Below are 25146 nucleotides of genomic sequence, written 5' to 3'. Positions count from 1 at the left end.
GCCCCAGGGATGTGTAGGTTAGGGTGGATTGGCCATGCTAAATTGTCCCATAGAGCCCCAGGGATGTGCAGGTTAGGGTGGATTGGCCATGCTAAATTGTCCCGTAGTGCCCAGGGATGTGCAGGTTAGGGTGGATTGGCCATGCTAAATTGTCCCATAGTGCCCCAGGGATGTGCAGGTTAGGGTGGATTGGCCATGCTAAATTGTCCCGTACTGCCCCAGGGATGTGCAGGTTAGGGTGGATTGGCCATGCTAAATTGTCCCATAGTGCCCAGGGATGTGCAGGTTAGGGTGGATTGGCCATGCTAAATTGTCCCGTAGTGCCTAGGGATGTGCAGGTTAGGGTGGATTGGCCATGCTAAATTGTCCCATAGTGCCCAGGGATGTGCAGGTTAGGGTGGATTGGCCATGCTAAATTGTCCCATAGTGCCTAGGGATGTGCAGGTTAGGGTGGATTGGCCATGCTAAATTGTCCCATAGTGCCTAGGGATGTGCAGGTTAGGGTGGATTGGCCATGCTAAATTGTCCCATAGTGCCTAGGGATGTGCAGGTTAGGGTGGATTGGCCATGCTAAATTGTCCCATAGTGCCCCGGGATGTACAGGTTAGGGTGCTCTGCATGCTCGGCCGATGTCCCCTGGGGTGGGGGCTTTGAGTGGGGCAGATGAAAGGGTTTAATTTTGGGGGGATGGGGTGCGTAGATAATAGGACGGACTTGGCTCATTCCCCCCTCGAGTGGAGACCAGGGAGTGGGAGCAGAATCTAATCAAAGAGTCGGTGATGATTGACAGATTGGATTGGGGCCAAGCAAGTGGTCGGGCTTGGAGACGGCTGAAGGGACAGCCTTGGGCCTCGGGGATGAGTGGCCTCATTCTGCTCCCACCCCTTGCATCTTACAGATCGTTGTCAGAAGGCCGCGCCATCGTTGTCAGAATGGCCGCGCGGGAGCCAAATTGGAGGCCGTGGGCTTTAGAATGTGTGACCCTCTCTCCCCAGCACTGGCTGGATGCGTCGACACTGAGGTGGCGAGAGTTGGTTTTAAAATCGGGGTGAAAGGGTTACGGCAGTCGGGTGAATGCCATGATCTGGTTGAACAGGCTGGAGTCAGCCAAGAGGCCACTGTTTGCACTGGCTGTGAATACAGGCCGTTGTTATTGTGACTAATGTTTGACACGGATAGTGCTGAATACACACACACACACAGCCGCACCCTGACCTCTGTTTTCAAAGTGCCTGCTCCTGGCTCTGTTCCCACCATTGTCCACATGAATAGACGTGCTCAGTGCTGCCGATGCAGACTTATCGCTCTCTCTCTCTCTCTCTCTCTCTCTCTCTCCCCTCGATCCCAGGCGAATTACAGCTTGTACTGTCCTGCTCCTCCACTCCACCCCACCCCAACCCTTGGCGCTGTCCTCCCCTCCCCAGCTACCCACCGGGGACCTTTCACCCTGGTCACTGGTCAGTGCCCCTGACCTCTCACCCCTGCTCGGCAATCAGCGCCACGACCTCTCACCCCTGCTCGCCAGTCAGTATCCCTGACCTTTCCCCCAGTTGCCAGTCAGTATCCCTGGCCTTTCCCCCAGTTGCCAGTCAGTGTCGCTGACCTTTCACCCCAGGTCACCAGTCAGTATCCCTGACCTTTCACCACTGGTCACCAGTTAGTATCCCTGACCTTGTATTCCTGGTCACCAGTGTCCCTGACCTTTTACCCCTGGGCACCGGTCTGTATCCCTGACCTTTCACCCCAGGTCACCAGTCAGTATCCCTGACCTTTCACCCAAGGTCACCAGTCAGTATCCCTGACCTTTCACCCCTAGTCACCAGTCAGTATCCCTGACCTTTCACCCCTGGTCACCAGTCAATATCCCTGACCTTTTGCTCCTGGTCACCAGTGTCCCTGACCTTTCGCCCTTGATATCCAGTCGGTGTTCCTGACCGTTGCTCTCCAATCTATGACCCTCTCCCCGTCCCTGACCTTAGGTGGGGAGGGCGGGGGTGGGCGCAGAGGTTTATCCTGAATTCCCGGTGGGATTTCTCCGGGTCCGTCTTTCACTTCGACAGCCGGCTCTCACACCTCCCCCGAACACCCCCCCCCGCCAAACCCCCCGAACCCCACAGCCCACCCTGGCCTCCCCATTGTCTGTGTCTCCCCCACCTTCACACCATCGTCTCGATCACCCCCACCCACACCGTCTGCCTGCAACTACGCTCCGGGAGAGATCCCAGGACCTCTCGGTCCTCCTGGACTGTTCGAACCTTCCCCGTTTCTGCTCCCCCCCCGTCAACCGCCCGACCCAGGATCAGAATCGCTGATCTCTCCTGCGTCTCTGTTGAGTGTTTTTTTCACATCCTGGAGAGAGAGTGAGAGAAAGAACGGTCCCAGAGCACTCATCAGAGCTGCCTGCGTCCCTCTTGTGTTTAACCAGCCAGATTAAATCCAGCTCATTAACCTGACAAGGTCCTTGGGGCGTATCTACAAGATCCCCGTTGACAATTCCAACCTGTCAAGCCAGTCAGAGACACAGATCAGCACCTTCGGCCCATCTAGCCGGGGCTGGTAGAACTCTCCAACTAGGCGGGGAAGGCTGTTGGGGAGGACCCTGGTTTGACTCTGCCGACCCATTAACGCCTTCTCTCTTCCTCCCCCCCCACTCGCAGACGAAAGAGAAGGTGAAGGAGAGAGAGAAGGAGACCAGGGAGCGAGAGACGAGAATCACCAATGGGCACCTCTTCAACACCATCACTGTCTCGGGGAACACATTGTGCTACGTCTGTAACAAGAGCATCATCAGCAAGGAAGCCTTCGCCTGTCCTAGTGAGTACAGTCAGATACAGGGACAGACCCGTCCCCACCAGTACTGTACCCCAGTGTTATACAGTGACAGACCCGTCCCCACCAGTACTGTACCCCAGTGTTATACAGGGACAGACCCGTCCCCACCAGTACTGTACCCCAGTGTTATACAGGGACAGACCCGTCCCCATCGGTACTGTACCCCAGTGTTATACAGGGACAGACCCGTCCCCACCAGTACTGTACCCCAGTGTTATACAGGGACAGACCCGTCCCCACCAGTACTGTACCCCAGTGTTATACAGTGACAGACCCGTCCCCACCAGTACTGTACCCCAGTGTTATACAGGGACAGACCCTTCCCCACCAGTACAGTACCCCAGTGTTATACAGGGACAGACCCATCCCCACCAGGACTGTACCCCAGTGTTATACAGGGACAGACCCGTCCCCACCAGTACTGTACCCCAGTGTTATACAGGGACAGAGCCGTCCCCACCGGTACTGTACCCCAGTGTTATACAGGGACAGACCCGTCCCCACCGGTACTGTACCCCAGTGTTATACAGAGACAGACCCGTCCCCACCAGTACTGTACCCCAGTGTTATATAGTCACAGACCCGTCCCCCCCAGTACTGTACCCCAGTGTTATACAGGGACAGACCCGTCCCCAGCAGTACTGTACCCCAGTGTTATACAGGGACAGACCCGTCCCCACCGGTACTGTACCCCAGTGTTATACAGAGACAGAGCCGTGCCCACCAGTACTGTACCCCAGTGTTATACAGGGACAGACCCGTCCCCACCAGTACTGTACCCCAGTGTTATACAGGGACAGACCTGTCCCCACCAGTACTGTACCCCAGTGTTATACAGGGACAGACCCGTCCCCACCAGTACTGTACCCCAGTGTTATACAGGGACAGACCCGTCCCCACCAGTACTGTACCCCAGTGTTATACAGGGACAGACCCGTCCCCACCAGTACTGTACCCCAGTGTTATACAGGGACAGATCCGTCCCCACCAGTACTGTACCCCAGTGTTATACAGTGACATACCCGTCCCCACCAGTACTGTACCCCAGTCTTATACAGGGACAGACCCGTCCCCACCAGTACAGTACCCCAGTGTTATACAGGGACAGACCCGTCCCCACCAGTACTGTACCCCAGTGTTATACAGGGACAGACCCGTCCCCACCGGTACTGTACCCCAGTGTTATACAGAGACAGACCCGTCCCCACCGGTACTGTACCCCAGTGTTATACGGTGACAGACCCGTCCCCACCGGTACTGTACCCCAGTGTTATACAGGGACAGACCCGTCCCCACCAGTACTGTACCCCAGTGTTATACAGAGACAGACCCGTCCCCACCAGGACTGTACCCCAGTGTTATACAGAGACAGACCTGTCCCCACCGGTACTGTACCCCAGTGTTATACAGGGACAGACCCGTCCCCACCAGTACTGTACCCCAGTGTTATACAGGGACAGACCCCTCCCCACCAGTACTGTACCCCAGTGTTATACAGAGACAGACCCGTCCCCACCAGGACTGTACCCCAGTGTTATACAGAGACAGACCCGTCCCCACCAGTACTGTACCCCAGTGTTATACAGAGACAGACCTGTCCCCACCGGTACTGTACCCCAGTGTTATACAGGGACAGACCCGTCCCCACCAGTACTGTACCCCAGTGTTATACAGAGACAGACCCGTCCCCACCGGTACTGTACCCCAGTGTTATACAGGGACAGACCTGTCCCCACCGGTACTGTACCCCAGTGTTATACAGGGACAGACCCGTCCCCACCAGTACTGTACCCCAGTGTTATACAGGGACAGACCCGTCCCCACCAGTACTGTACCCCAGTGTTATACAGAGACAGACCCGTCCCCACCAGGACTGTACCCCAGTGTTATACAGAGACAGACCCGTCCCCACCAGTACTGTACCCCAGTGTTATACAGGGACAGACCCGTCCCCACCAGTACTGTACCCCAGTGTTATACAGGGACAGACCCGTCCCCACCAGTACTGTACCCCAGTGTTATACAGGGACAGACCCGTCCCCACCAGTACTGTACCCCAGTGTTATACAGAGACAGACCCGTCCCCACCAGTACTGTACCCCAGTGTTATACAGAGACAGACCCGTCCCCACCAGTACTGTACCCCAGTGTTATACAGGGACAGACCCGTCCCCACCAGTACTGTACCCCAGTGTTATACAGGGACAGACCCGTCCCCACCAGTACTGTACCCCAGTGTTATACAGGGACAGACCCGTCCCCACCGGTACTGTACCCCAGTGTTATACAGAGACAGAGCCGTGCCCCAGCAGTGTTGATGATCTGTTGTCTATGTTTGATGCTTGGCGTGGTTCACACTGTCTCTGTTCACACAGCTGCTGCTGCCTTGTTCTTGGAGCATTGTAATAACCAGCTCCTCAGGGTCTATAATTTGGTGCTGGGGCCTGTGATAACAGGCGATATCAGCTAGGCCGGAGCCTGCAATCACAGCCTGTCACACCCTGCAATAAAGGACCGAAGCTCTTGCCAAATGGAGCATAATTGGACTTCCTGCCTCATTAATTTAATCTTGAGATAAGTTGTTCTGCGGAACTGCTGTAATTGTCTCTTTCAAGTAGACGGTGGGGGTGGGGGAAGGTGCCATATTCCACCCTGAGTCCTAACTCTATCTGCTTTCCCATCCCTCCTTCTCTCTTCCTGCCTCTCTCTCCCGCAGCCCTTCTCTCTCTCTCTCTCCCCCTTCTCTCTCGCCCTCTCTCCCCCCTTCTCTATTTCTCTGTGTCCCTCCTTCTCTCTCTCTCTCCCCCACTCTCTCTCTCCCCCTTCTCTCTCTCTCTCTCTCTCTCCCTCCATCTCTTGCCTTCCCTTCTCTCTCTCTCTCTCCCTCTACCCCCTTCTCTCTCTCTCCATCCCTCTCTTTCCCTCCTTCTCTCTCTCTCCCTCCGTCTATTGCCCTACCTTCTCTCTCTCCCCCACTTCTCTCTCTCCCCCAATCCGTCTCTTCCCCCCCTTCTCTCTATCTCTCTCTCCCTTCTCCTTCTCTCCCTCTCTTCTCCCTTCTCCTTCTCTCCCCCTTTCTCTCTCTCTCTCTCCCCCTCCCTCTCCCTCCCCCTCTCTCTCTCTCTCCCCCTCCCTCTCCCTCCCCCTCTCTCTCTCTCTCCCCCTCCCTCTCTCTCCACCTCCCTCTCTCTCCCCCTCCCTCTCTCTCCCCCTCCCTCTCTCCCTCTCCTGTCTGACTGTGCCTGCTCTCTCCTGGAGTGACAGGAGACCCTCCCGATCCCCTAGATCTGAGCCACAGCCCCCTCAGAAAAAGGGCGTTTCAGCCTCTGGGTCGTGGGTAAAATGCAAATTCACCAGAATTACTCCCCCTCCCAGAGGGTCTCCTGTCCCTGTGTGTAACAGGCTGGAGGAGGGAGGGCTGAATGGCCTCCTGTCCCTGTGTACAGGCTAGAAGATGGAGGGGGCTGAACGGCCTCCTGTTCCTCTGTAAGTCGGTACAGACTCGGCTGAGGCCTCAGTTTGGGCCCAGTCTGGGCCCTGTCCAACCTGACAGTAGGCCCTAGGCCTCTCCCTGAGGAGCTGGGCTCACGGGTAGGTAGGCTGTGGGAGCCCCGGGCTCCTGAGTCCAGCTCCCCTTGTTGACGTATCGCAGCACAGAGAGAGAGGGATCGATCTCCAAGGGAGAGCTGATAGTTTCCCAGACAACGTTTGCTCAGAGACAGCGGGTGCGTTACCCAGTCACCAGGCCAACTTCCTGTACAGATGGCATCCTTGCCCACCCCCCAGCTCTCTCTCTCCCTCACTCTCTCGTTCACGTGTTCCCTGTTTGTATCATCAGCCCATCTGTCTCCCTTTCCCTCTCCTCATCTCTTTCTAACCCAGCTCAAACTCTCTCTCCCTCGATCACTCCCCTCTCCCCATTCCTCACTCTCTCCCCCTTTCTCTTCCTCCACCTCCAACTCCCCCCTCGCTCTATCTCTCTCCCTCTCACTCTTTTCCCCTCCCTCTCTCCCTCATGCAAGTTCTCTCTCTCTCTCTCTCCCCTCCTATTTCCCTCTCTCTCTCCCGCACCCTACTCTCTATCTCTCGCGTTCTCCCTCACTGTCTCCACCCTCTCTCACCCCTCTCTCTCCCTCACTCCTTCCCTTTCTTCCCCTAGTTCTCTCTCCCTCCCCGTCTCTTCCCCCTCTCCCCTTCCCTCTCTCTTCCTCCACTTCTCTCTCTCCCTGTCTTTCCCGTCACTTTCACTCTCTCCCTCTTCCTCCCTCTCTCTCTCTAACTCCACGACCACTTTCTCTCCCTCCCTCTGACTCCCTCCCTCTCTCCTTCCCTTACCCAGTCTCTCCCCCTCTCTCCCTCCATGTCCCTCATCCCCTTCTCTCTCTCTCTCCTCTTTCCCTCTCTCTCCTTCCCCCTCTTTCCCTCTCTCCCCCCCGCGTTTCTCTTCTTTTCTCCCTCCCTCCCTCTCTCCCCTTCTCTCCCTCTCTCTCCCACTCTCTCTCTTTCTCCCCCCCTCTCTCTCTCCCCCCTTCCCCATCCTTCTCTCTCCCTCCCCCTTCTCCTTCTCTCCCTCTCTTCTCCCTTCTCCTTTTCTTCCCCTTTCTCCCTCTCTCTCTCCCCCTCTCTCTCTCTCCCCCTCCCTCTCTTTCCCCCTCCCTCTCTCTCCCCCTCTCTCTCTCTCCCCCTCCCTCTCTCTCCCCCTCCCTCTCTCTCCACCTCCCTCTCTCTCCCCCTCCCTCTCTCTCCCCCTCCCTCTCTCCCTCTCCTGTCTGACCGTGCCTGCTCTCTCCTGGACTGATAGGAGACCCTCCCGATCCCCTAGATCTGAACCACAGCCCCCTCAAAAAATGACGTTTCAGCCTCTGGGTCGTGGTTAAAATGCAAATTCACCAGAATTACTCCCCCTCCCAGAGGGTCTCCTGTCCCTGTGTGTAACAGGCTGGAGGAGGGAGGGCTAAATGGCCTCCTGTCCCTGTGTACAGGCTAGAAGATGGAGGGGGCTGAACGGCCTCCTGTTCCTCTGTAAGTCGGTACAGACTCGGCTGAGGCCTCAGTTTGGGCCCAGTCTGGGCCCTGTCCAACCTGACAGTAGGCCCTAGGCCTCTCCCTGAGGAGCTGGGCTCACGGGTAGGTAGGCTGTGGGAGCCCCGGGCTCCTGAGTCCAGCTCCCCTTGTTGACGTATCGCAGCACAGAGAGAGAGGGATCGATCTCCAAGGGAGAGCTGATAGTTTCCCAGACAACGTTTGCTCAGAGACAGCGGGTGCGTTACCCAGTCACCAGGCCAACTTCCTGTACAGATGGCATCCTTGCCCACCCCCCAGCTCTCTCTCTCCCTCACTCTCTCGTTCACGTGTTCCCCGTTTGTATCATCAGCCCATCTGTCTCCCTTTCCCTCTCCTCATCTCTTTCTAACCCAGCTCAAACTCTCTCTCCCTCGATCACTCCCCTCTCCCCATTCCTCAGTCTCTTCCCCTTTCTCTTCCTCCACCTCCAACTCCCCCCTCGCTCTATCTCTCCCCCTCTCACTCTTTTCCCCTCCCTCTCTCCCTCATGCAAGTTCTCTCTCTCTCTGTCCCTTCCTTTTTCCCTCTCTCTCTCTCCCGCACCCTACTCTCTATCTCTCACGTTCTCCCTCACTGCCTCCACCCTCTCTCACCCCTCTCTCTCCCTCACTCCTTCCCTTTCTTCCCCTACTTCTCTCTCCCTCCCCGTCTCTTCCCCCTCTCCCCTTCCCTCTCTCTCCATCCCCTTCTCTCTCTCCCTGTCTTTCCCTTCGCTTTCACTCTCTCCCTCTTCCTCCCTCTCTCTCTCTAACCCCACTACCACTCTCTCTCCCTCCCTCTGACTCCCTCCCTCTCTCCTTCCCTTATCCAGCCTCTCCCCCTCTCTCTCCCTCCATATCCCTCATCCCCTTCTCTCTCTCTCTCCTCTTTCCCTCTCTCCACCCCGTGTTTCTCTTCTTTTCTCCCTCCCTCCCTCTCTCCAACATGTCTCTCTCTTTCTCTCCCTCCCTCTCTCCCCTTCTCTCTCCCACTCTCTCTCTTTCTCCCTTCTCTCCCCTCTTCTTTCTCCCCCCTCTCTCTCTCCCCCTTCCTCCTCCTTCTCTCTCCCTCCCCCCTTATCCTTCTCTCCCTCTCTTCTCCCTCCTCCTTCTCTCTCCCTTTTTCTCTCTCTCTCTCTCTCCTCCTTCCTCTCTCTCCTCCTCCCTCTCTCTCCCCCTCCCTCTCTCTCTCCCCCTCCCTCTCTCTCCCCCTCCCTCTCTCTCCCCCTCCCTCTCTCCCTCTCCTGTCTGACCATGCCTGCTCTCTCCTGGAGTGACAGGAGACCCTCCCGATCCCCTAGATCTGAGCCATAGACCCCTCAAAAAATGGACATTTCAGCCTCTGGGTCGTGGGTAAAATGCAAATTCACCAGAATTACTCCCCCTCCCAGAGGGTCTCCTGTCCCTGTGTGTAACAGGCTGGAGGAGGGAGGGCTGAATGGCCTCCTGTCCCTGTGTACAGGCTAGAAGATGGAGGGGGCTGAACGGCCTCCTGTTCCTCTGTAAGTCGGTACAGACTCGGCTGAGGCCTCAGTTTGGGCCCAGTCTGGGCCCTGTCCAACCTGACAGTAGGCCCTAGGCCTCTCCCTGAGGAGCTGGGCTCACGGGTAGGTAGGCTGTGGGAGCCCCGGGCTCCTGAGTCCAGCTCCCCTTGTTGACGTATCGCAGCACAGAGAGAGAGGGATCGATCTCCAAGGGAGAGCTGATAGTTTCCCAGACAACGTTTGCTCAGAGACAGCGGGTGCGTTACCCAGTCACCAGGCCAACTTCCTGTACAGATGGCATCCTTGCCCACCCCCCAGCTCTCTCTCTCCCTCACTCTCTCGTTCACGTGTTCCCTGTTTCTATCATCAGCCCATCTGTCTCCCTTTCCCTCTCCTCATCTCTTTCTAACCCAGCTCAAACTCTCTCTCCCTCGATCACTCCCCTCTCCCCATTCCTCACTCTCTCCCCCTTTCTCTTCCTCCACCTCCAACTCCCCCCTCGCTCTATCTCTCTCCCTCTCCCTCTTTTCCCCTCCCTCTCTCCCTCATGTAAGCTCTCTCTCTCTGTCCCCTCCTTTTTCCCTCTCTCTCTCTCCCGCACCCTACTCTCTATCTCTCTCGCGTTCTCCCTCACTGTCTCCACCCTCTCTCACCCCTCTCTCTCCCTCACTCCTTCCCTTTCTTCCCCTACTTCTCTCTCTCTCCCCCTCTCTTTCCCCTCTCCCCTTCCCTCTCTTCCTCCACTTCTCTCTCTCTCCCTGTCTTTCCCTTCGCTTTCACTCTCTCCCTCTTCCTTCCTCTCTCTCTCTAACCCCACTACCACTCCCTCTCTCTCCCTCTGACTCCCTCCCTCTCTCCTTCCCTTACCAGCCTCTCCCCCTCTCTCTCCCTCCATTTCACTTACCCCTTCTCTCTCTCCTTCTCTTTCCCTCTCTCTCCTTCCCCCTCTTTCCGTCTCTCCCCCCCCGTTTCTCTTCTTTTCTCCCTCCCGCCCTCTCTCCAAAATCTCTCTCTCTTTCTCTCCCTCCCTCTCTCCCCTTCTCTCCCTCTCTCTCCACTCTTTCTCTTCTCCCTTCTCTCTCCACTTCTTTCTCCCCCCTCTCTCTCGCTCCTCCCTTCCTCCTCCTTCTCTCTCCCTCCCCCCTTCTCCTTCTCTCCCTCTCTTCTCCCTTCTCCTTCTCTTCCCCTTTCTCTCTCTCTCCCCCTCTATCTCTCTCCCCGCTCTCTCTCTCCCTCTCCCTCTCTCTCCCCTCTCTCTCTCTCTCCCCCCTCCCTCTCTCTCCCCCTCTCTCTCTCTCCCCCTCCCTCTCTCTCCCCCTCCCACTCTCTCCCCCTCTCTCTCTCTCCCCCTCCCTCTCTCTCCCCCTCCCTAACTCTCCCCCTCCCTCTCTCCCTCTCCTGTCTGACCGTGCCTGCTCTCTCCTGGAGTGACCAGGACACCATCCCGATCCCCTAGATCTGAGCCATAGACCCCTCAAAAAATGGACGTTTCAGCCTCTGGGTCGTGGGTAAAATGCAAATTCACCAGAATTACTCCCCCTCCCAGAGGGTCTCCTGTCCCTGTGTGTAACAGGCTGGAGGAGGGAGGCTGAATGGCCTCCTGTCCCTGTGTGTAACAGGCAGGAGGAGGGAGGGCTGAATGGCCTCCTGTCCCTGTGTACAGGCTAGAAGATGGAGGGGGCTGAACGGCCTCCTGTTCCTCTGTAAGTCGGTACAGACTCGGCTGAGGCCTCAGTTTGGGCCCAGTCTGGGCCCTGTCCAACCTGACAGTAGGCCCTAGGCCTCTCCCTGAGGAGCTGGGCTCACGGGTAGGTAGGCTGTGGGAGCCCCGGGCTCCTGAGTCCAGCTCCCCTTGTTGACGTATCGCAGCACAGAGAGAGAGGGATCGATCTCCAAGGGAGAGCTGATAGTTTCCCAGACAACGTTTGCTCAGAGACAGCGGGTGCGTTACCCAGTCACCAGGCCAACTTCCTGTACAGATGGCATCCTTGCCCACCCCCCAGCTCTCTCTCTCCCTCACTCTCTCGTTCACGTGTTCCCTGTTTCTATCATCAGCCCATCTGTCTCCCTTTCCCTCTCCTCATCTCTTTCTAACCCAGCTCAAACTCTCTCTCCCTCGATCACTCCCCTCTCCCCATTCCTCACTCTCTCCCCCTTTCTCTTCCTCCACCTCCAACTCCCCCCTCGCTCTATCTCTCTCCCTCTCCCTCTTTCCCCCTCCCTCTCTCCCTCACTCAATTTCTCTCTCTCTCTGTCCCCTCCTTTGTCCCTCCCTCTCTCACCCACTCTCTCTCCCTCATCCCTCCACTTCTTCCATCCCTCCCTCACTCCTTCCCTTTATTCCGCCTTCTTCTCTCTCCCTTCCCTCTCTCTTTCTCCCTCCCCTCTCGCTTTCCCTCTTTCCCCCTTCTTTCTCACCTTCCAACCCTCCCTCTATCTCTCTCTCCCTCCCTCACCCTCTCCCACCTCTTCTCTCTCCCTCTTTCTTTTTCCCCCCTCCATCTCTCTTTCCCCCCCTTTCTCTATCTTCCTCTTTCTCCCTCCCTCCCTCTGTCTCCCCCCTCCCACTTTCTCTCCCCTCCTCCTTCTCTGCCTCCTTCTCTCTCTCTCTCTACCCCTTTGCCCCCTCCTTCTCATTCTCCCTCCCTCTGTCCTCCTCCTCCTCTCTCCCGCCCTTACTCTGCTTCACCCACCCTCTCTCCCACCCTCCCTTACTCTCTCCTCCCTCTCTCCTCCCCTCCCTCCCTCCTTATCTCTCTCCCTCTCTCTCTTCCCCTTCCCACCCTCTCTCTCTCCCCCTCCCTCCCTCCTTGTCTCTCTCTCTCTCTCCCTCTCTCTCTTCCCCTTCCCACCCTCTCTCTGTCTCCCCCTCCCTCCCTCTTGTCTCTCTCTCTCTCCCTCACTCTCTACCCCTTCCCACCCCTCTCTCTCTCTCTCTCTCTCTCCCCCTCCTCCCTCCTTATCTCTCTCTCTCTCCCTCTCTCTCTTCCCCTTCCCACCCTCTCTCTGTCTCCCCCTCCCTCCCTCCCTCCTTGTCTCTCTCTCTCTCCCTCACTCTCTACCCCTTCCCACCCCTCTCTCTCTCTCTCTCTCTCTCTCCCCCTCCCTCCCTCCTTATCTCTCTCTCTCTCCCTCGCTCTCTACCCCTTCCCACCCCCTCTCTCTCTCTCTCTCTCTCTCTCTCCCTCCCTCCTTCCTCTCCCCTCTCCCTCTCCGTCTCTCCCTCGATCCAGAGTGTTGCTGTATTGGGACAATGCAGCCTCTCAGTGTGTCTGAGTCTGGGCCTGGCCCAGAGTCGCTCTGAGAGCCTGCCTTTATTGACCGCAGCTGTTTGAACTCGGTGTGCGTCAAGGCCGGACACGGCAGGCCCTTCCCACTCTCCCCAGCTCAACCTGCCACCCCACCCTGGCCTCCGTAAATAGTTGTTAGAGGATGTGAAAGCACAAAGTATGACGTCCCCCAGACTGGAATTCACCACCACCCCCTCGGCGCAGACTAACTGTTATGCTTGGCAGCTGACTCCAGCTGTGTTAACCCTGAGCTGACTAGGCCTCAGGCTCCATCGCCGAAACCACGCCAACCAACCCGGGCCTACTGCGCAGGCTTCTCTTAACTCAGGCCCTGAGGGGGCAGGTCCTGTTTGGACAGGGGTTTTTTAACCCCTACCCCAGGCCATTACCTCCCTCCTTCTCTCATTCTGGCTCCGTTCCCAAGGACCTGCATTTCTCTAGCGCCTTTTTGCCATCCTAGGGAGCTCAAAGCCAATTGTTGTTGCAACGTCGGAGACAGGGCAGCCAATCAGCGAACAGCAGGATCCCACAAGATTATTCTGATTATCTCCTAGATTGCTTTCCCCCCGAATGATGCTGGTTTGGGGACAACAGGGTAAATATTTGCACCAGGAGCTCCCCTGAGGGGTCTGACCCCAATCCAGGCTCTCTGTCCAAAATAGGCGGTCCCTCAGCGCTGACCCTCTGACAGTGCCCACTCCCTCAGCGCTGACCCTCTGACAGTGCCCACTCCCTCAGCGCTGACCCTCTGACAGTGCCCACTCCCTCAGCGCTGACCCTCTGACAGTGCCCACTCCCTCAGCACTGACCCTCCGACAGTGCCCACTCCCTCAGCACTGACCCTCCGACAGTGCCCACTCCCTCAGCGCTGACCCTCTGACAGTGCCCACTCCCTCAGCACTGACCCTCCGACAGTGCCCACTCCCTCAGCACTGACCCTCCGACAGTGCCCACTCCCTCAGCACTGACCCTCCAACAGCACCCACTCCCTCAGCACTGACCCTCCGACAGTGACCCCTCCCTCAGCACTGACCCTCCGACAAGTCATACTCTCATTCCCACTCACTGGCCTGGAAGGATGGGGACCTGCATTTCTCTAGCGCCTGGAAAAGATAACAGGGTGAAGAGCAGGGTCTGAGGCACAGACCAGAACGAGCAGCAATCTGCAGATTGTGACAAGATACTGTCTCACTCACACTCTGAACAACGTGAACCAGAATAGCACCCAGCCCGAAACCTCACCCCGTGCTGTCCCTGTCCCTGGGATGGGGGGGGACAGTGTAGAGGCAGCTTTACTCTGTATCGAACCTCTTGCTGTCCCTGTCCCTGGGATGGGGGGACAGTGTAGAGGAGCTTTACTCTGTATCGAACCTCTTGCTGTCCCTGTCCCTGGGATGGGGGGGGGGAGACAGTGTAGAGGGAGCTTTACTCTGTATCTAACCCCGTGCTGTCCCTGTCCCTGGGATGGGGGGACAGTGTAGAGGGAGCTTTACTCTGTATCGAACCTCTTGCTGTCCCTGTCCCTGGGATGGGGGGGGGAGAGTGTAGAGGAACTTTACTCTGTATCTAACCCCCCGTGCTGTCCCTGGGATGTGGGGGGGGAAGACAGTGTAGAGGGAGCTTTACTCTGTATCTAACCCCGTGCCCTCCCTGTCCCTGGGATGGGGGGGGGACAGTGTAGAGGGAGCTTTACTCTGTATCTAATCCCCGTGCTGTCCCTGTCCCTGGGATGGGGGGGGGACAGTGTAGAGGGAGCTTTACTCTCTGTCTAAGACTGTGCTGTCCCTGTCCTGGGATTGGGGGGTAACAGTGTAGAGGGAGCTTTCCTCTCTGTCTAAGACTGTGCTGTCCCTGTCCCTGGGATTGGGGGGGACAGTGTAGAGGGAGCTTTCCTCTCTGTCTAAGACTGTGCTTGTCCCTGTCCCTGGGATTGGGGGGGACAGTGTAGAGGGAGCTTTACTCTCTGTCTAAGACTGTGCTGTCCCTGTCCCTGGGATTGGGGGGGGGGGGACAGTGTAGAGGGAGCTTTCCTCTCTGTCTAAGACTGTGCTGTCCCTGTCCCTGGGATTGGGGGGGGGGGGACAGTGTAGAGGGAGCTTTCCTCTCTGTCTAAGACTGTGCTGTCCCTGTCCCTGGGATTGGGGGGGACAGTGTTGAGGGAGCTTTCCTCTCTGTCTAAGACTGTGCTGTCCCTGTCCCTGGGATTGGGGGGGGGGGGACAGTGTAGAGGGAGCTTTCCTCTCTGTCTAAGACTGTGCTGTCCCTGTCCCTGGGATTGGGGGGGGACAGTGTTGAGGGAGCTTTCCTCTCTGTCTAAGACTGTGCTGTCCCTGTCCCTGGGATTGGGGGGGGGGGGGGACAGTGTAGAGGGAGCTTTCCTCTCTGTCTAAGACTGTGCTGTCCCTGTCCCTGGGATTGGGGGGGGGGGGACAGTGTAGAGGGAGCTTTCCTCTCTGTCTAAGACTGTGCTGTCCCTGTCCCTGGGATTGGGGGGGACAATGTAGAGGGAGCTTTCCTCTCTGTCTAAGACTGTGCTGTCCCTGTCCCTGGGATTGGGGGGGGGGGACAGTGTAGAGGGAGCTTTCCTCTCTGTCTAAGACTGTGCTGTCCCTGTCCCTGGGATTGGGGGGGGGGGGGCAGTGTAGAGGGTGTTTTACTCTCTAAGACTGTGCTGTCCCCGTGTTTTATCACCTTCCCTGCCACACTCGCAGTTGCCTCGCCCTGACCGTGCTGCGGCGGGTCACTGATGGAAAAGGAAGCTTCTGGAACAGTTTGCCCTGGGTTTTGTTCCGCACAGGAAGTCGGTTCCGTCAGCTTTCACTTAGCGGGCTGTTTGTTTTCATCGAGAGTGGTGGGGGGGGGGGGGGGGGGGGGGGGGTGGGGTGGGGAAGTGGCCCGAGAGGACGTGTCTGTCAGGCTCCCATGGTGACACAAAGGTCAGGGAGGTGTCGTCAATCCTCTCCACAGGCCGGGCTGCCGCGGCGGCCATCTTGGGCCTACACCTGCCCTTTCCCCGCTCCGAATCCCTCTCCCCGTCGGGCCCGGCGACCGCCCCAACCCGCAGATCCCGCCTCCGGGCTCGCCTCGGCGTTTGGGAGGACCGTCCTCAGGCTGAGTCGAAGGCCTGGTTTGGAGGCCTTGGGTGGGACTGGGTTGCCTGTCAAAGAAAGGGCCCCCCCCCCCCCCCCCCCTCGTCGGTCACGAAAAGGAGGCTGATCCGTGGCCTAACTCCACTCGAACCCCCTTGGGCGTTGGCCACCCGACCTGAATGACCTGCCTCGGATTTAAAATGAGCAACTGATTCGGCATCCCCGCGCCGTTTGTGGGAGAGACTTCCAAACCTCTCCTGCCCTTTGTGTGTCAAAATACTTCCAGACATCTCTCCTGAAAGCTCTATCCCTCTCTCTCAGCCCCCACCCCCAACCAGATCGAGAATCTCCATCTTTCGGAAACGTTTCCCGATAATCCTCCCTTTTCAATCTCGATGGATGTGCCCGGCTCTATGGAAATGCACGTGCCTCTTTCCCAAATCTAGAATCTCCATCTTTCGGAAACGTTTCCCGATAACCCTCCCTTTTCAATCTCCCTGTGGATGTGCCCGGCTCTATGGAAATGCACGTGCCTCTTTCCCAAATCTAGAATCTCCATCTTTCGGAAACGTTTCCCGATAACCCTCCCTTTTCAATCTCCCTGTGGATGTGCCCGGCTCTATGGAAATGCACGTGCCTCTTTCCCAAATCTAGAATCTCCATCTTTCGGAAACGTTTCCCGATAACCCTCCCTTTTCAATCTCCCTGTGGATGTGCCCGGCTCTATGGAAATGCAGGTGTCTCTTTCCCGGGAGGGTGCCCAGGTGGGGTAGAGCTGCCCGGGCTGGAGGGAGGGGTGAGGCTGGGCCGGGACTGTGTGCTGTGAGTCAGCCCCAGTCAGAGGCAGGGGGGCTGGTGTTCAGTCTATCTGAGATGGAGTGTCAGATCTCAGTCTGTGTCTGCCCACACACACACACAGAAACAACACCTTCCCACCTGAACTCTCCTTGTTTCCACCAACCATAACACAACAGCGGGGTGTGTGTGTGTGGGGGGGGGAGGGGTGTGTGTGTGTGTCTGTATTTGTCTGTGTGTGTCACTCTGTGTGAGTCTCTGGGTGTGTGTCACTCTGTGTGTGTCTGTGTGAGGCTCTCTGTGTGTCACTCTGTGTGTGTCTCTGTGTGTGTGTCACTCTGTGTGTGTCTATGTGTGTGTGTGTGTGGCTGTGTGAGTCTCTGTGTGTGTCATTCTGTGTGTCTGTGTGTCTCTCTGTGTGTCTCTCTGTGTGTCTGTGTGTGTCTCTCTGTGTGTCTGTGTGTGTCTCTCTGTGTGTCTGTGTGAGTCTCTGTGTGAGTCTGTGTGTGTGTGTGTGTATCTGTGTGTGTGTCTGTGTGTGTGTGTGTCTCTCTCTCTGTGTGAGTCTGTGTGTGTGTGTGTCTGTGTCTGTGTGAGTCTCTGTGTGTGTCTCTGTGTGTGAGTCTGTGTGTGTGTGTGTGTGCGTCTCTCTCTCTGTGTGAGTCTGTGTGTGTGTGTCTGTGTCTGTGTGAGTCTCTGTGTGTGAGTCTCTGTGTGTGAGTCTGTGTGTGTGTGTGTGTGTGAGTCTCTCTCTCTGTGTGAGTCTGTGTGTGTCTGTGTCTGTGTGAGTCTCTGTGTGTGTCTCTGTGTGTGAGTCTCTGTGTGTGAGTCTGTGTGTGTGTGTGTGAGTCTCTCTCTCTGTGTGAGTCTGTGTGTGTCTGTGTCTGTGTGAGTCTCTGTGTGTGTCTCTGTGTGTGAGTCTCTGTGTGTGAGTCTGTGTGTGTGTGTGTGTGAATCTCTTGTGTGTCTCTCTGTGTCTGTGTCTTTGTGAGTCTGTGTGTGTCTGTGTGTGTGTCTCTCTGTGTGTCTGTGTGTGTCTGTGTCTCTCAGTGAGTCTGTGTGTGTCTGTGTGTGTGTGTGTGGTCTCTCTGTGTGTCTGTGTGTGTGTGTGTCTCTCAGTGAGTCTGTGTGTGTCTGTGTGTGTGTGTGTGTGTCTCTCTGTGTGTCTGTGTGTGTCTGTGTCTCTCTGTGAGTCTGTGTGTGTCTGTGTGTGTGTGTGTCTCTCTGTGTGTCTGTGTGTGTCTGTGTCTCTCTGTGAGTCTGTGTGTGTCTGTGTGTGTGTGTGTCTCTCTGTGTGTCTGTGTGTGTCTGTGTCTCTCTGTGTGTCTGTGTGTGTGTGTCTCTCAGTGAGTCTGTGTGTGTCTGTGTGTGTGTGTGTGTCTCTCTGTGTGTCTGTGTGTGTGTGTGAGTCTCTTTGTGTGTCTCTCTGTGTCTGTGTCTTTGTGAGTCTGTGTGTGTGTGTGTCTCTGTGTGTGTCTGTGTCTCTCTGTGTGTCTGTGTGTGTGTGTCTCTCTGTGAGTCTGTGTGTGTCTCTGTGTGTGTGTGTGTGTCTCTCTGTGTGTCTGTGTGTGTCTGTGTGTGTGTGTGTGTGTCTGTGTGTGTGTGTCTCTCTGTGTCTCTGTGTGTGTCTGTGTCTCTCTGTGTGCTGTGTGTGTGTGTGTCTCTCTGTGTGTGTCTGTGTGTGTGTGTGTGTCTCTCTGTGTGTCTGTGTGTGTCTGTGTCTCTCTGTGTGTCTGTGTGTGTCTGTGTCTCTCTGTGTGTTGCGTGTCCTGGTTGACCTTCCTGTGGGGAATGGGGATCCTGAGTAATGGGAATGGGAGATGGGCCTATTCCTGGTCTGACCCTGTGATTGTTGATGGTTCTGTCCTCTCCCCCCCCCGCCCCCTCAGGCACTGGGCCCTACAGCACACACTGTCCTACAGCCCCCCCAGGCCTGAACTCTCAGGCCCTCTCCAGAACACCTCCGCCTCCCTCTCTCCCTCTCACCGTCTCTCTCCCTCACTCTCTCCAACTTATTCTGTCGCTCTCTCTCTCTGTCTTTCTCCTTTCTGTCTGCTTCCCTCTTTCTATCACTGTCTCTCTCTTTCTATCCTGCCCCTGGCTCTCGGTCCCTCATTTTCTCTCTCTCTATCCTTCCCCCCCACCCTCTCTCTCTCTCTCTCTCTCCCCCACCCCCCCATCCCCTCCTCCTGAAACCCTGAGCCCCTTGTCTGTGAGGGACTGTTTACCTACCCCACCCCGAGATCTCCTCGGACTCAGAGTCATGTGTACTTTCAGAAATGTTGCATCAGTCCGTGGGATGCTGTGCTACATCCCGGGTGCTATATAAATGCAGGCTGTTGTGATCTGCAGTACAGTACTCACACGGATGGTATCAGTGGGCAGGTAGTTTCCATCTTGACTCTGCCTGTTTCTCTCTCTTCCTTTCTCTATCTATCTCAGTGTCTCTCTTTTTCTCTCTCTCTTTCTCCCTGTCCCCTCCCTCTCTCTCTGTCTCTCCCTCTTTTCTCTCTCCTGTCTCTCTCTCTCTCAGCTTTTCTTGTCCTCTCTCACTCTCTATCCCTCTGTCACACCCCTTCTGCCTCTCTCTCTCTCTCCCTCTTTCTCTCTCTCTCTGTCTCACCCTCTCTCTCTCTCTCTCCTCACTCTGTCTCACTCTGTATCTCCCTCCCTCACTCTTCCTCTTTCTCTCTCTCCCTCATTTCACTCGCTTTCTCTCCCTCTTTCTCACTCTCTCTCTCTCCCTCAGTCTCTGCCTCTCACACTCTTTCCCTCTTTGTTTTCTCACACTCACTCCCTCTCTCTCTCTCCGTCAGTCTCTGCCTCTCTCTCACTCTTTCCCTCGTTGTTTTCTCTCTCACACTCACTCTCTCTCTCTCTCTCTCCCTCAGTCTCTGCCTCTCACTCACTCTTTCCCTCTTTGTTTTCTCTCTCACACTCTCTCTCTCTCCCTCAGTCTCTGCCTCTCACTCACTCTTTCCCTCGTTGTTTTCTCTCTCACACTCACTCTCTCTCTCCCTCAGTCTCTGCCTCTCACTCACTCTTTCCCTCTTTGTTTTCTCTCTCACACTCACTCCCTCTCTCTCTCTCCCTCAGTCTCTGCCTCTCACTCACTCTTTCCCTCTTTGTTTTCTCTCTCACACTCTCTCTCTCTCCCTCAGTCTCTGCCACTCACTCACTCTTTCCCTCTTTGTTTTCTCTCTCACACTCTCTCTCTCTCCCTCAGTCTCTGCCTCTCACTCACTCTTTCCCTCGTTGTTTTCTCTCTCACACTCACTCTCTCTCTCCCTCAGTCTCTGCCTCTCACTCACTCTTTCCCTCTTTGTTTTCTCTCTCACACTCACTCCCTCTCTCTCTCTCCCTCAGTCTCCCGCTTCTCACTCACTCTTTCCCTCTTTGTTTTCTCCCTCACACTCTCTCTCTCTCCCTCAGTCTCTGCCTCTCACTCACTCTTTCCCTCTTTGTTTTCTCTCTCACACTCTCTCTCTCTCCTCAGTCTCTGCCACTCACTCACTCTTTCCCTCTTTTTTTTCCCTCTCACACTCTCTCTCTCTCCCTCAGTCTCTGCCTCTCACTCACTCTTTCCCTCTTTGTTTTCTCTCTCACACTCTCTCTCTCTCCCTCAGTCTCCGCCTCTCACTCACTCTTTCCCTCTTTGTTTTCTCTCTCATACTCACTCTCTCTCTCCCTCAGTCTCTGCCTCTCACTCACTTCTTTCCCTCTTTGTTTTCTCACACTCACTCACTCTCTCCGTCAGTCTCTGACTCTCTCTCACTCTTTCCCTCTTTGTTTTCTCTCTCACACTCACTCTCTCTCTCTCTCTCTCTCTCCCTCAGTCTCTGCATCTCACTCACTCTTTCCCTCTTTGTTTTCTCTCTCACACTCACTCTCTCTCTCTCTCTCTCTCTCTCTCTCTCTCTCTCCCCCTCAGTCTCTGCATCTCACTCACTCTTTCCCTCTTTGTTTTCTCTCTCACACTCTCACACTCTCTCTCTCCCTCAGTCTCTGCCTCTCACTCACTCTTTCCCTCTTTGTTTTCTCTCTCACACTCTCTCTCTCCCTCAGTCTCTGCCTCTCACTCACTCTTTCCCTCTTTGTTTTCTCTCTCACACTCACTCTCTCTCTCTCTCTCTCTCTCCAGATTGCAATGTGACCATTCACAAGAGCTGTAAAGATAGTCTCTCCTCTTGTACCAAAGTCAAACAGAAGGTAAGAGGATGAACGCGGCCGGGTCTGACTCTGCTGCTGCCAGGTCCACAGGGTTCACAGGACACCCTCCCCCTCAGACACCCACCTCCCCCCCCTCCCCCTCAGACACCCACCTCCCCTCCCCCTCAGACACCCACCTCCCCCCCTCCCCCTCAGACACCCACCTCCCCCCTCCCCCTCAGACACCCACCTCCCCCCTCCCCCTCAGACACCCACCTCCCTCCCCTCCCCCTCAGACACCCACCTCCCCTCCCCTCAGACACCCACCACCCCCCTCCCCCTCAGACACCCACCTCCCCCCTCACCCTCAGACACCCACCTCCCCCCCTCCCCCTCAGACACCCACCTCCCTCCCCTCCCCCTCAGACACCCACCTCCCCCCCTCCCCCTCAGACACCCACCTCCCCCCCCCTCCCCCTCAGACACCCACCTCCCCTCCCCTCCCCCTCAGACACCCACCTCCCCCCACTCCCCCTCAGACACCCACCTCCCCTCCCCCTCAGACACCCACCCCCCCTCCCCTCCCCCTCAGACACCCACCTCCCCCCCTCCCCCTCAGACACCCACCTCCCCCCCCCTCCCCCTCAGACACCCACCTCCCCTCCCCTCCCCCTCAGACACCCACCTCCCCCCACTCCCCCTCAGACACCCACCTCCCCTCCCCTCCCCCTCAGACACCCACCTCCCCCCTCCCCCTCAGACACCCACCTCCCCCCTCCCCCTCAGACACCCACCTCCCCCCCCCCTCAGACACCCACCTCCCCACCCTCCCCCCTCAGACACCCACCTCCCCCCCCCTCAGACACCCACCTCCCCCCCCCCCCTCCTCAGACACCCACCTCACCCCCCTCCCCCTCAGACACCCACCTCCCCCCCTCCCCCTCAGACACCCACCTCCCCCCCTCCCCCTCAGACACCCACCCACCTCCCCTCCACTCCCCACACCTCCCCTCCCCTCCCCTTCCCTCCTATCCCCTCCTCTTTCCTGCACTCCCTTCCCTCCCCTCCCCTTCCCTCCCCTTCCCTCCCCTCCCCTCCCCTCCCCTCCCCTCCCCTCCCCTCCCCTTCCCTCCCCTCCCACTCCCCTCCCCTCCCTCTCTGACACCCCACCTCCCCTTTACTCCTCCCCTCTCTCCCAGTCTCCCCCTCCCTCTCCCCCTTCCCTCTTACCCCCTTTCTCTCTCTCTCCCTCTCCCCTTTCCCTCTCCCTCTCCTCTCTCTCCCCCTCCCTCTCCCTCTCTCTCCCTCCCTCTCCCTCTCCCTCTCTCTGCCCCCTCTCCCCTCTCCCTCTCTCTCCCCCTCCATCTCTCCCCTCCCTCCCCCCTCCTCTCTCTCTCCCTCCCTCTCCCTCTCCCTCTCTCTCCCCTCCCTCTCCCTCTCTCTTCCTCCCTCTCCCTCTCTCTCTCTCTCTCTGCCCCCTTTCCCCTCTCTCTACCTCCTCTCCCCCTCCCTCTCCCTCCCTCTCTCTCTGCCACATTCCCTCTCTCTGCCCCCTCTCCCTCTCCCTCTCTCTCCCCCTCCCTCTCTCCCCCTCCCTCCCCCCCTCCCTCTCTCTCTCCCTCCCTCTCCCTCTCTCTCCCTCCCTCTTCCCCCTCCCTCTCTCCCCCTCCCTCCCTCCCTCTCCCCCTCCCTCTCTCCCTCCCTCTCTCCCCCTCCTCTCCCCTCCCCCCTCCCTCTCCCCTTCCCCCTCCCTCTCCCTCTCCCTCTCCTCTCTCTCCCTCACTCTCCCTCTCCCCCCTCCCTCTCCCCCCCTCCCTCCCCCCCTCCTCTCCCCCCTCTCTCTCTCTCTCTCTGCCCCCTTTCCCTCTCTCTCCCCCTCGCCCCCTCTCTCTGCCCCCCTTTCCCTCTCTCTCCCTCTCCCCTTTCCCTTTCTCTCCCTCTCCCTCTCCCCTCTCTCTCTCTGCCCCCTTTCCCTCTCTCTACCTCCTCTCTCCCTACCTCTCCCTCCCTCTCTCTCTGCCACATTTCCCTCTCTCTGCCCCCTCTCCCCCTCCCACTCCCTCCCTCTCTCCCCCTCCCTCTCCCCCCCTCCCTCTCTCCCCCCCTCCCTCTCTCCCTACCTCTCCCTCCCTCTCTCTCTGCCACATTTCCCTCTCTCTGCCCCCTCTCCCCCTCCCTCTCCCTCCCTCTCTCCCCCTCCCTCTCCCCCCCCTCCCTCTCCCCCCCCCCTCTCCCCCCCTCCCCTCTCCCCCCCTCCCTCTCCCCCCTCCTCTCCCCTCCCTCTCCCCTCCCTCTCTCTCTCCCTCCCTCTCCCTCTCTCCCCCCTCCCTCTACCCCTCCCTCTCCCTCCTCCCTCCTCCCTCCCCCTCCCCCTCCCCCTCCCCCTCCCCTTCCCCCTCCCTCTCCCTCTCCCTCTCTCTCCCTCCCTCCCTCTCCCTCTCTCCCCCTTCCCTCTACCCCCCACCCTCTCCCCCTCCCTCTCCCCCTCCCTCACCCCCTCCTCTCCCCCCTCCTCTCCCTCTCCCCCTCCCCCTCCCCCTCCCCTTCCCCCTCCCTCTCCCTCTCCCTCTCTCTCCCTCCCTCCCTCCTCCCTCTCTCCCCCTTCCCTCTACCCCCCACCCTCTCCCCCTCCCTCTCCCCCTCCCTCACCCCCTCCTCTCCCCCCTCCTCTCCCTCTCCCCCTCCCTCCCCCTCCATCTCCCTCTCCCTCTCCCTCCCTCTCACCCCCCCTCTACCCCCTCCCTCTCCCTCCCTCTCACACCCCCTCTACCCCTCCCTCTCCCCCTCCCCTCTCCCTCCCTCTCTCCCCCTCCCTCTACCCCCTCCCTCTACCCCCTCCCCTCCCTCTACCCCCTCCCTCTACCCCCTCCCTCTCCCTCTCCCTCTCCCCCTCCCTCCTCCCTCTCCCTCTCCCTCTCCCTCCCTCTCTCCCTCCCCCTCCCCCTCCCTCCCTCTCTCCCTCCCTCCCTCTCTCCCCTCTCCCTCTCCCTCTCCCTCTCCCTCTCCCTCTCCCTCTCTCCCCCTCCCTCTACCCCCTCCCTCTACCCCCCTCCCTCTCTCCCTCTCCCCCTCTCCCTCTCCCTCTCTCTCCCCCCCACCCCCCCTCTCTGAGGGGCTGCACAGTGCCCCCACTGGCTGGGAGGGTGCCATTACAGCGTGACGTGTTGATATTGGAGGTTTCTATGGAAGTGCTGGCCGTCAGGGTGGACTGGGGAAGGATGTTTCCAGCCAGACCGTGGATTTGACCGGAGGGGCACTGTGATTAATGTTGGCTGTTTTGCTTCTGTTATTCATTGCAGCAGCTGAAGGCAGCCCAAGTGAAGAATAATTCAGCTCTGCACAGCGTCTCGATGAGGAATAAAGGTACCAGGGGGTAGGCCTCAGGGGAGGACAGGGCCTGGAAAATGGCCAATGGCAGGCGAGCGCGCAGCAAGATGCATGATGGGTCATGACTTCCTCCAGGGGTCACCGTCTCTTCGAGGGGGTCCTCGCATCCTCCAGGGGTCACCGTCTCCTCCAGGGGTCACCATCCCCTCTAGGGGTCACCGTCTCCTCTAGGGGTCACGGCCCCCTCCAGGGGTCACCGTCTCTTCGAGGGGGTCCTCGCATCCTCCAGGGGTCACCGTCTCCTCCAGGGTCACCATCCCCTCTAGGGGTCACGGCCCCCTCCAGGGGTCACCGTCTCCTCCAGGGGTCACCGTCCTCTCCAGGGGTCACCGTCTTCTCCAGGGGTCACCGTCTCCTCCAGGGGTCACCGCCTCCTCCAGGGGTCACCATCTCCTCCAGGGGTCACTGTCCCCTCCAGGGGTTACCGTCCTCTCCAGGGGTCACCATCCTCCTCCAGGGGTCACTGCCCCCTCCAGGGGTCACCGTACCCTCCAGGGGTCACAGTCTCCTCCAGGGGGTCACCGTCTCCTCCAGGGGTCACCGTCCCCTCCAGGGGTCACTATCTCCTCCAGGGGTCACCGTCTCCTCTAGGGGTCACAGTCTCCTCCAGGAGTCACTGTCCTCCAGGGGTCACGGTCTCCACCAGGGGTCACAGTCCCCACTAGGGGTCACAGTCTCCTCCAGGGGTCACTGTCTCCTCCAGGGGTCACGGCCCCCTCCAGGGGTCACGGTCCCCTCCAGGGGTCACAGCCCCCTCCAGGGGTCACCGTCTCCTCCAGGGGTCACCGTCTCCTCCAGAGGTCACCGTCTCCCACCAGGGGTCACGTCCCCTCCAGGGATCACTGTCCCCTCCAGGGGTCACAGTCTCCACCAGGGATCACCGCCCCCTCCAGGGGTCACCGTCCCCTCCAGGGGGTCACAGTCTCCTCCAGGGGTCACCGCCCCCTCCAGGGGTCACCGTCTCCTCCAGGGGTCACCGCCCCCTCCAGGGGTCACCGTCTCCTCCAGGGGTCACCGCCCCCTCCAGGGGTCACCGTCTCCTCCAGGGGTTACCGCCCCCCTCCAGTGGTCACGGTCC

The 25146-nt window shown here is 58.3% G+C and overlaps 1 protein-coding gene across 1 annotated transcript in view; it reads left to right on the top strand.

Annotated features, from left to right (window-relative positions):
- The window catches only part of LOC140453878 (rho guanine nucleotide exchange factor 2-like), a 135869-nt gene extending 111811 nt beyond the window's left edge, over positions 1-24058 (top strand). Inside the window, exons 2-4 of the mRNA XM_072548738.1 lie at positions 2658-2814; positions 20674-20741; positions 23981-24058. Of these exons, the coding sequence (XP_072404839.1) occupies positions 2658-2814; positions 20674-20741; positions 23981-24058 (303 nt within the window). The remainder of the gene's footprint in view (positions 1-2657; positions 2815-20673; positions 20742-23980) is intronic.
- The last annotated feature ends 1088 nt before the right edge of the window (positions 24059-25146 follow it).

The sequence above is a fragment of the Chiloscyllium punctatum genome, chromosome 28 (genome assembly GCF_047496795.1).
Source record: "Chiloscyllium punctatum isolate Juve2018m chromosome 28, sChiPun1.3, whole genome shotgun sequence".
Lineage (NCBI taxonomy): Eukaryota > Metazoa > Chordata > Chondrichthyes > Orectolobiformes > Hemiscylliidae > Chiloscyllium > Chiloscyllium punctatum.
Note: the sequence above shows the minus strand (reverse complement) of the source record. Positions and strands in the feature narration are given on the sequence as shown.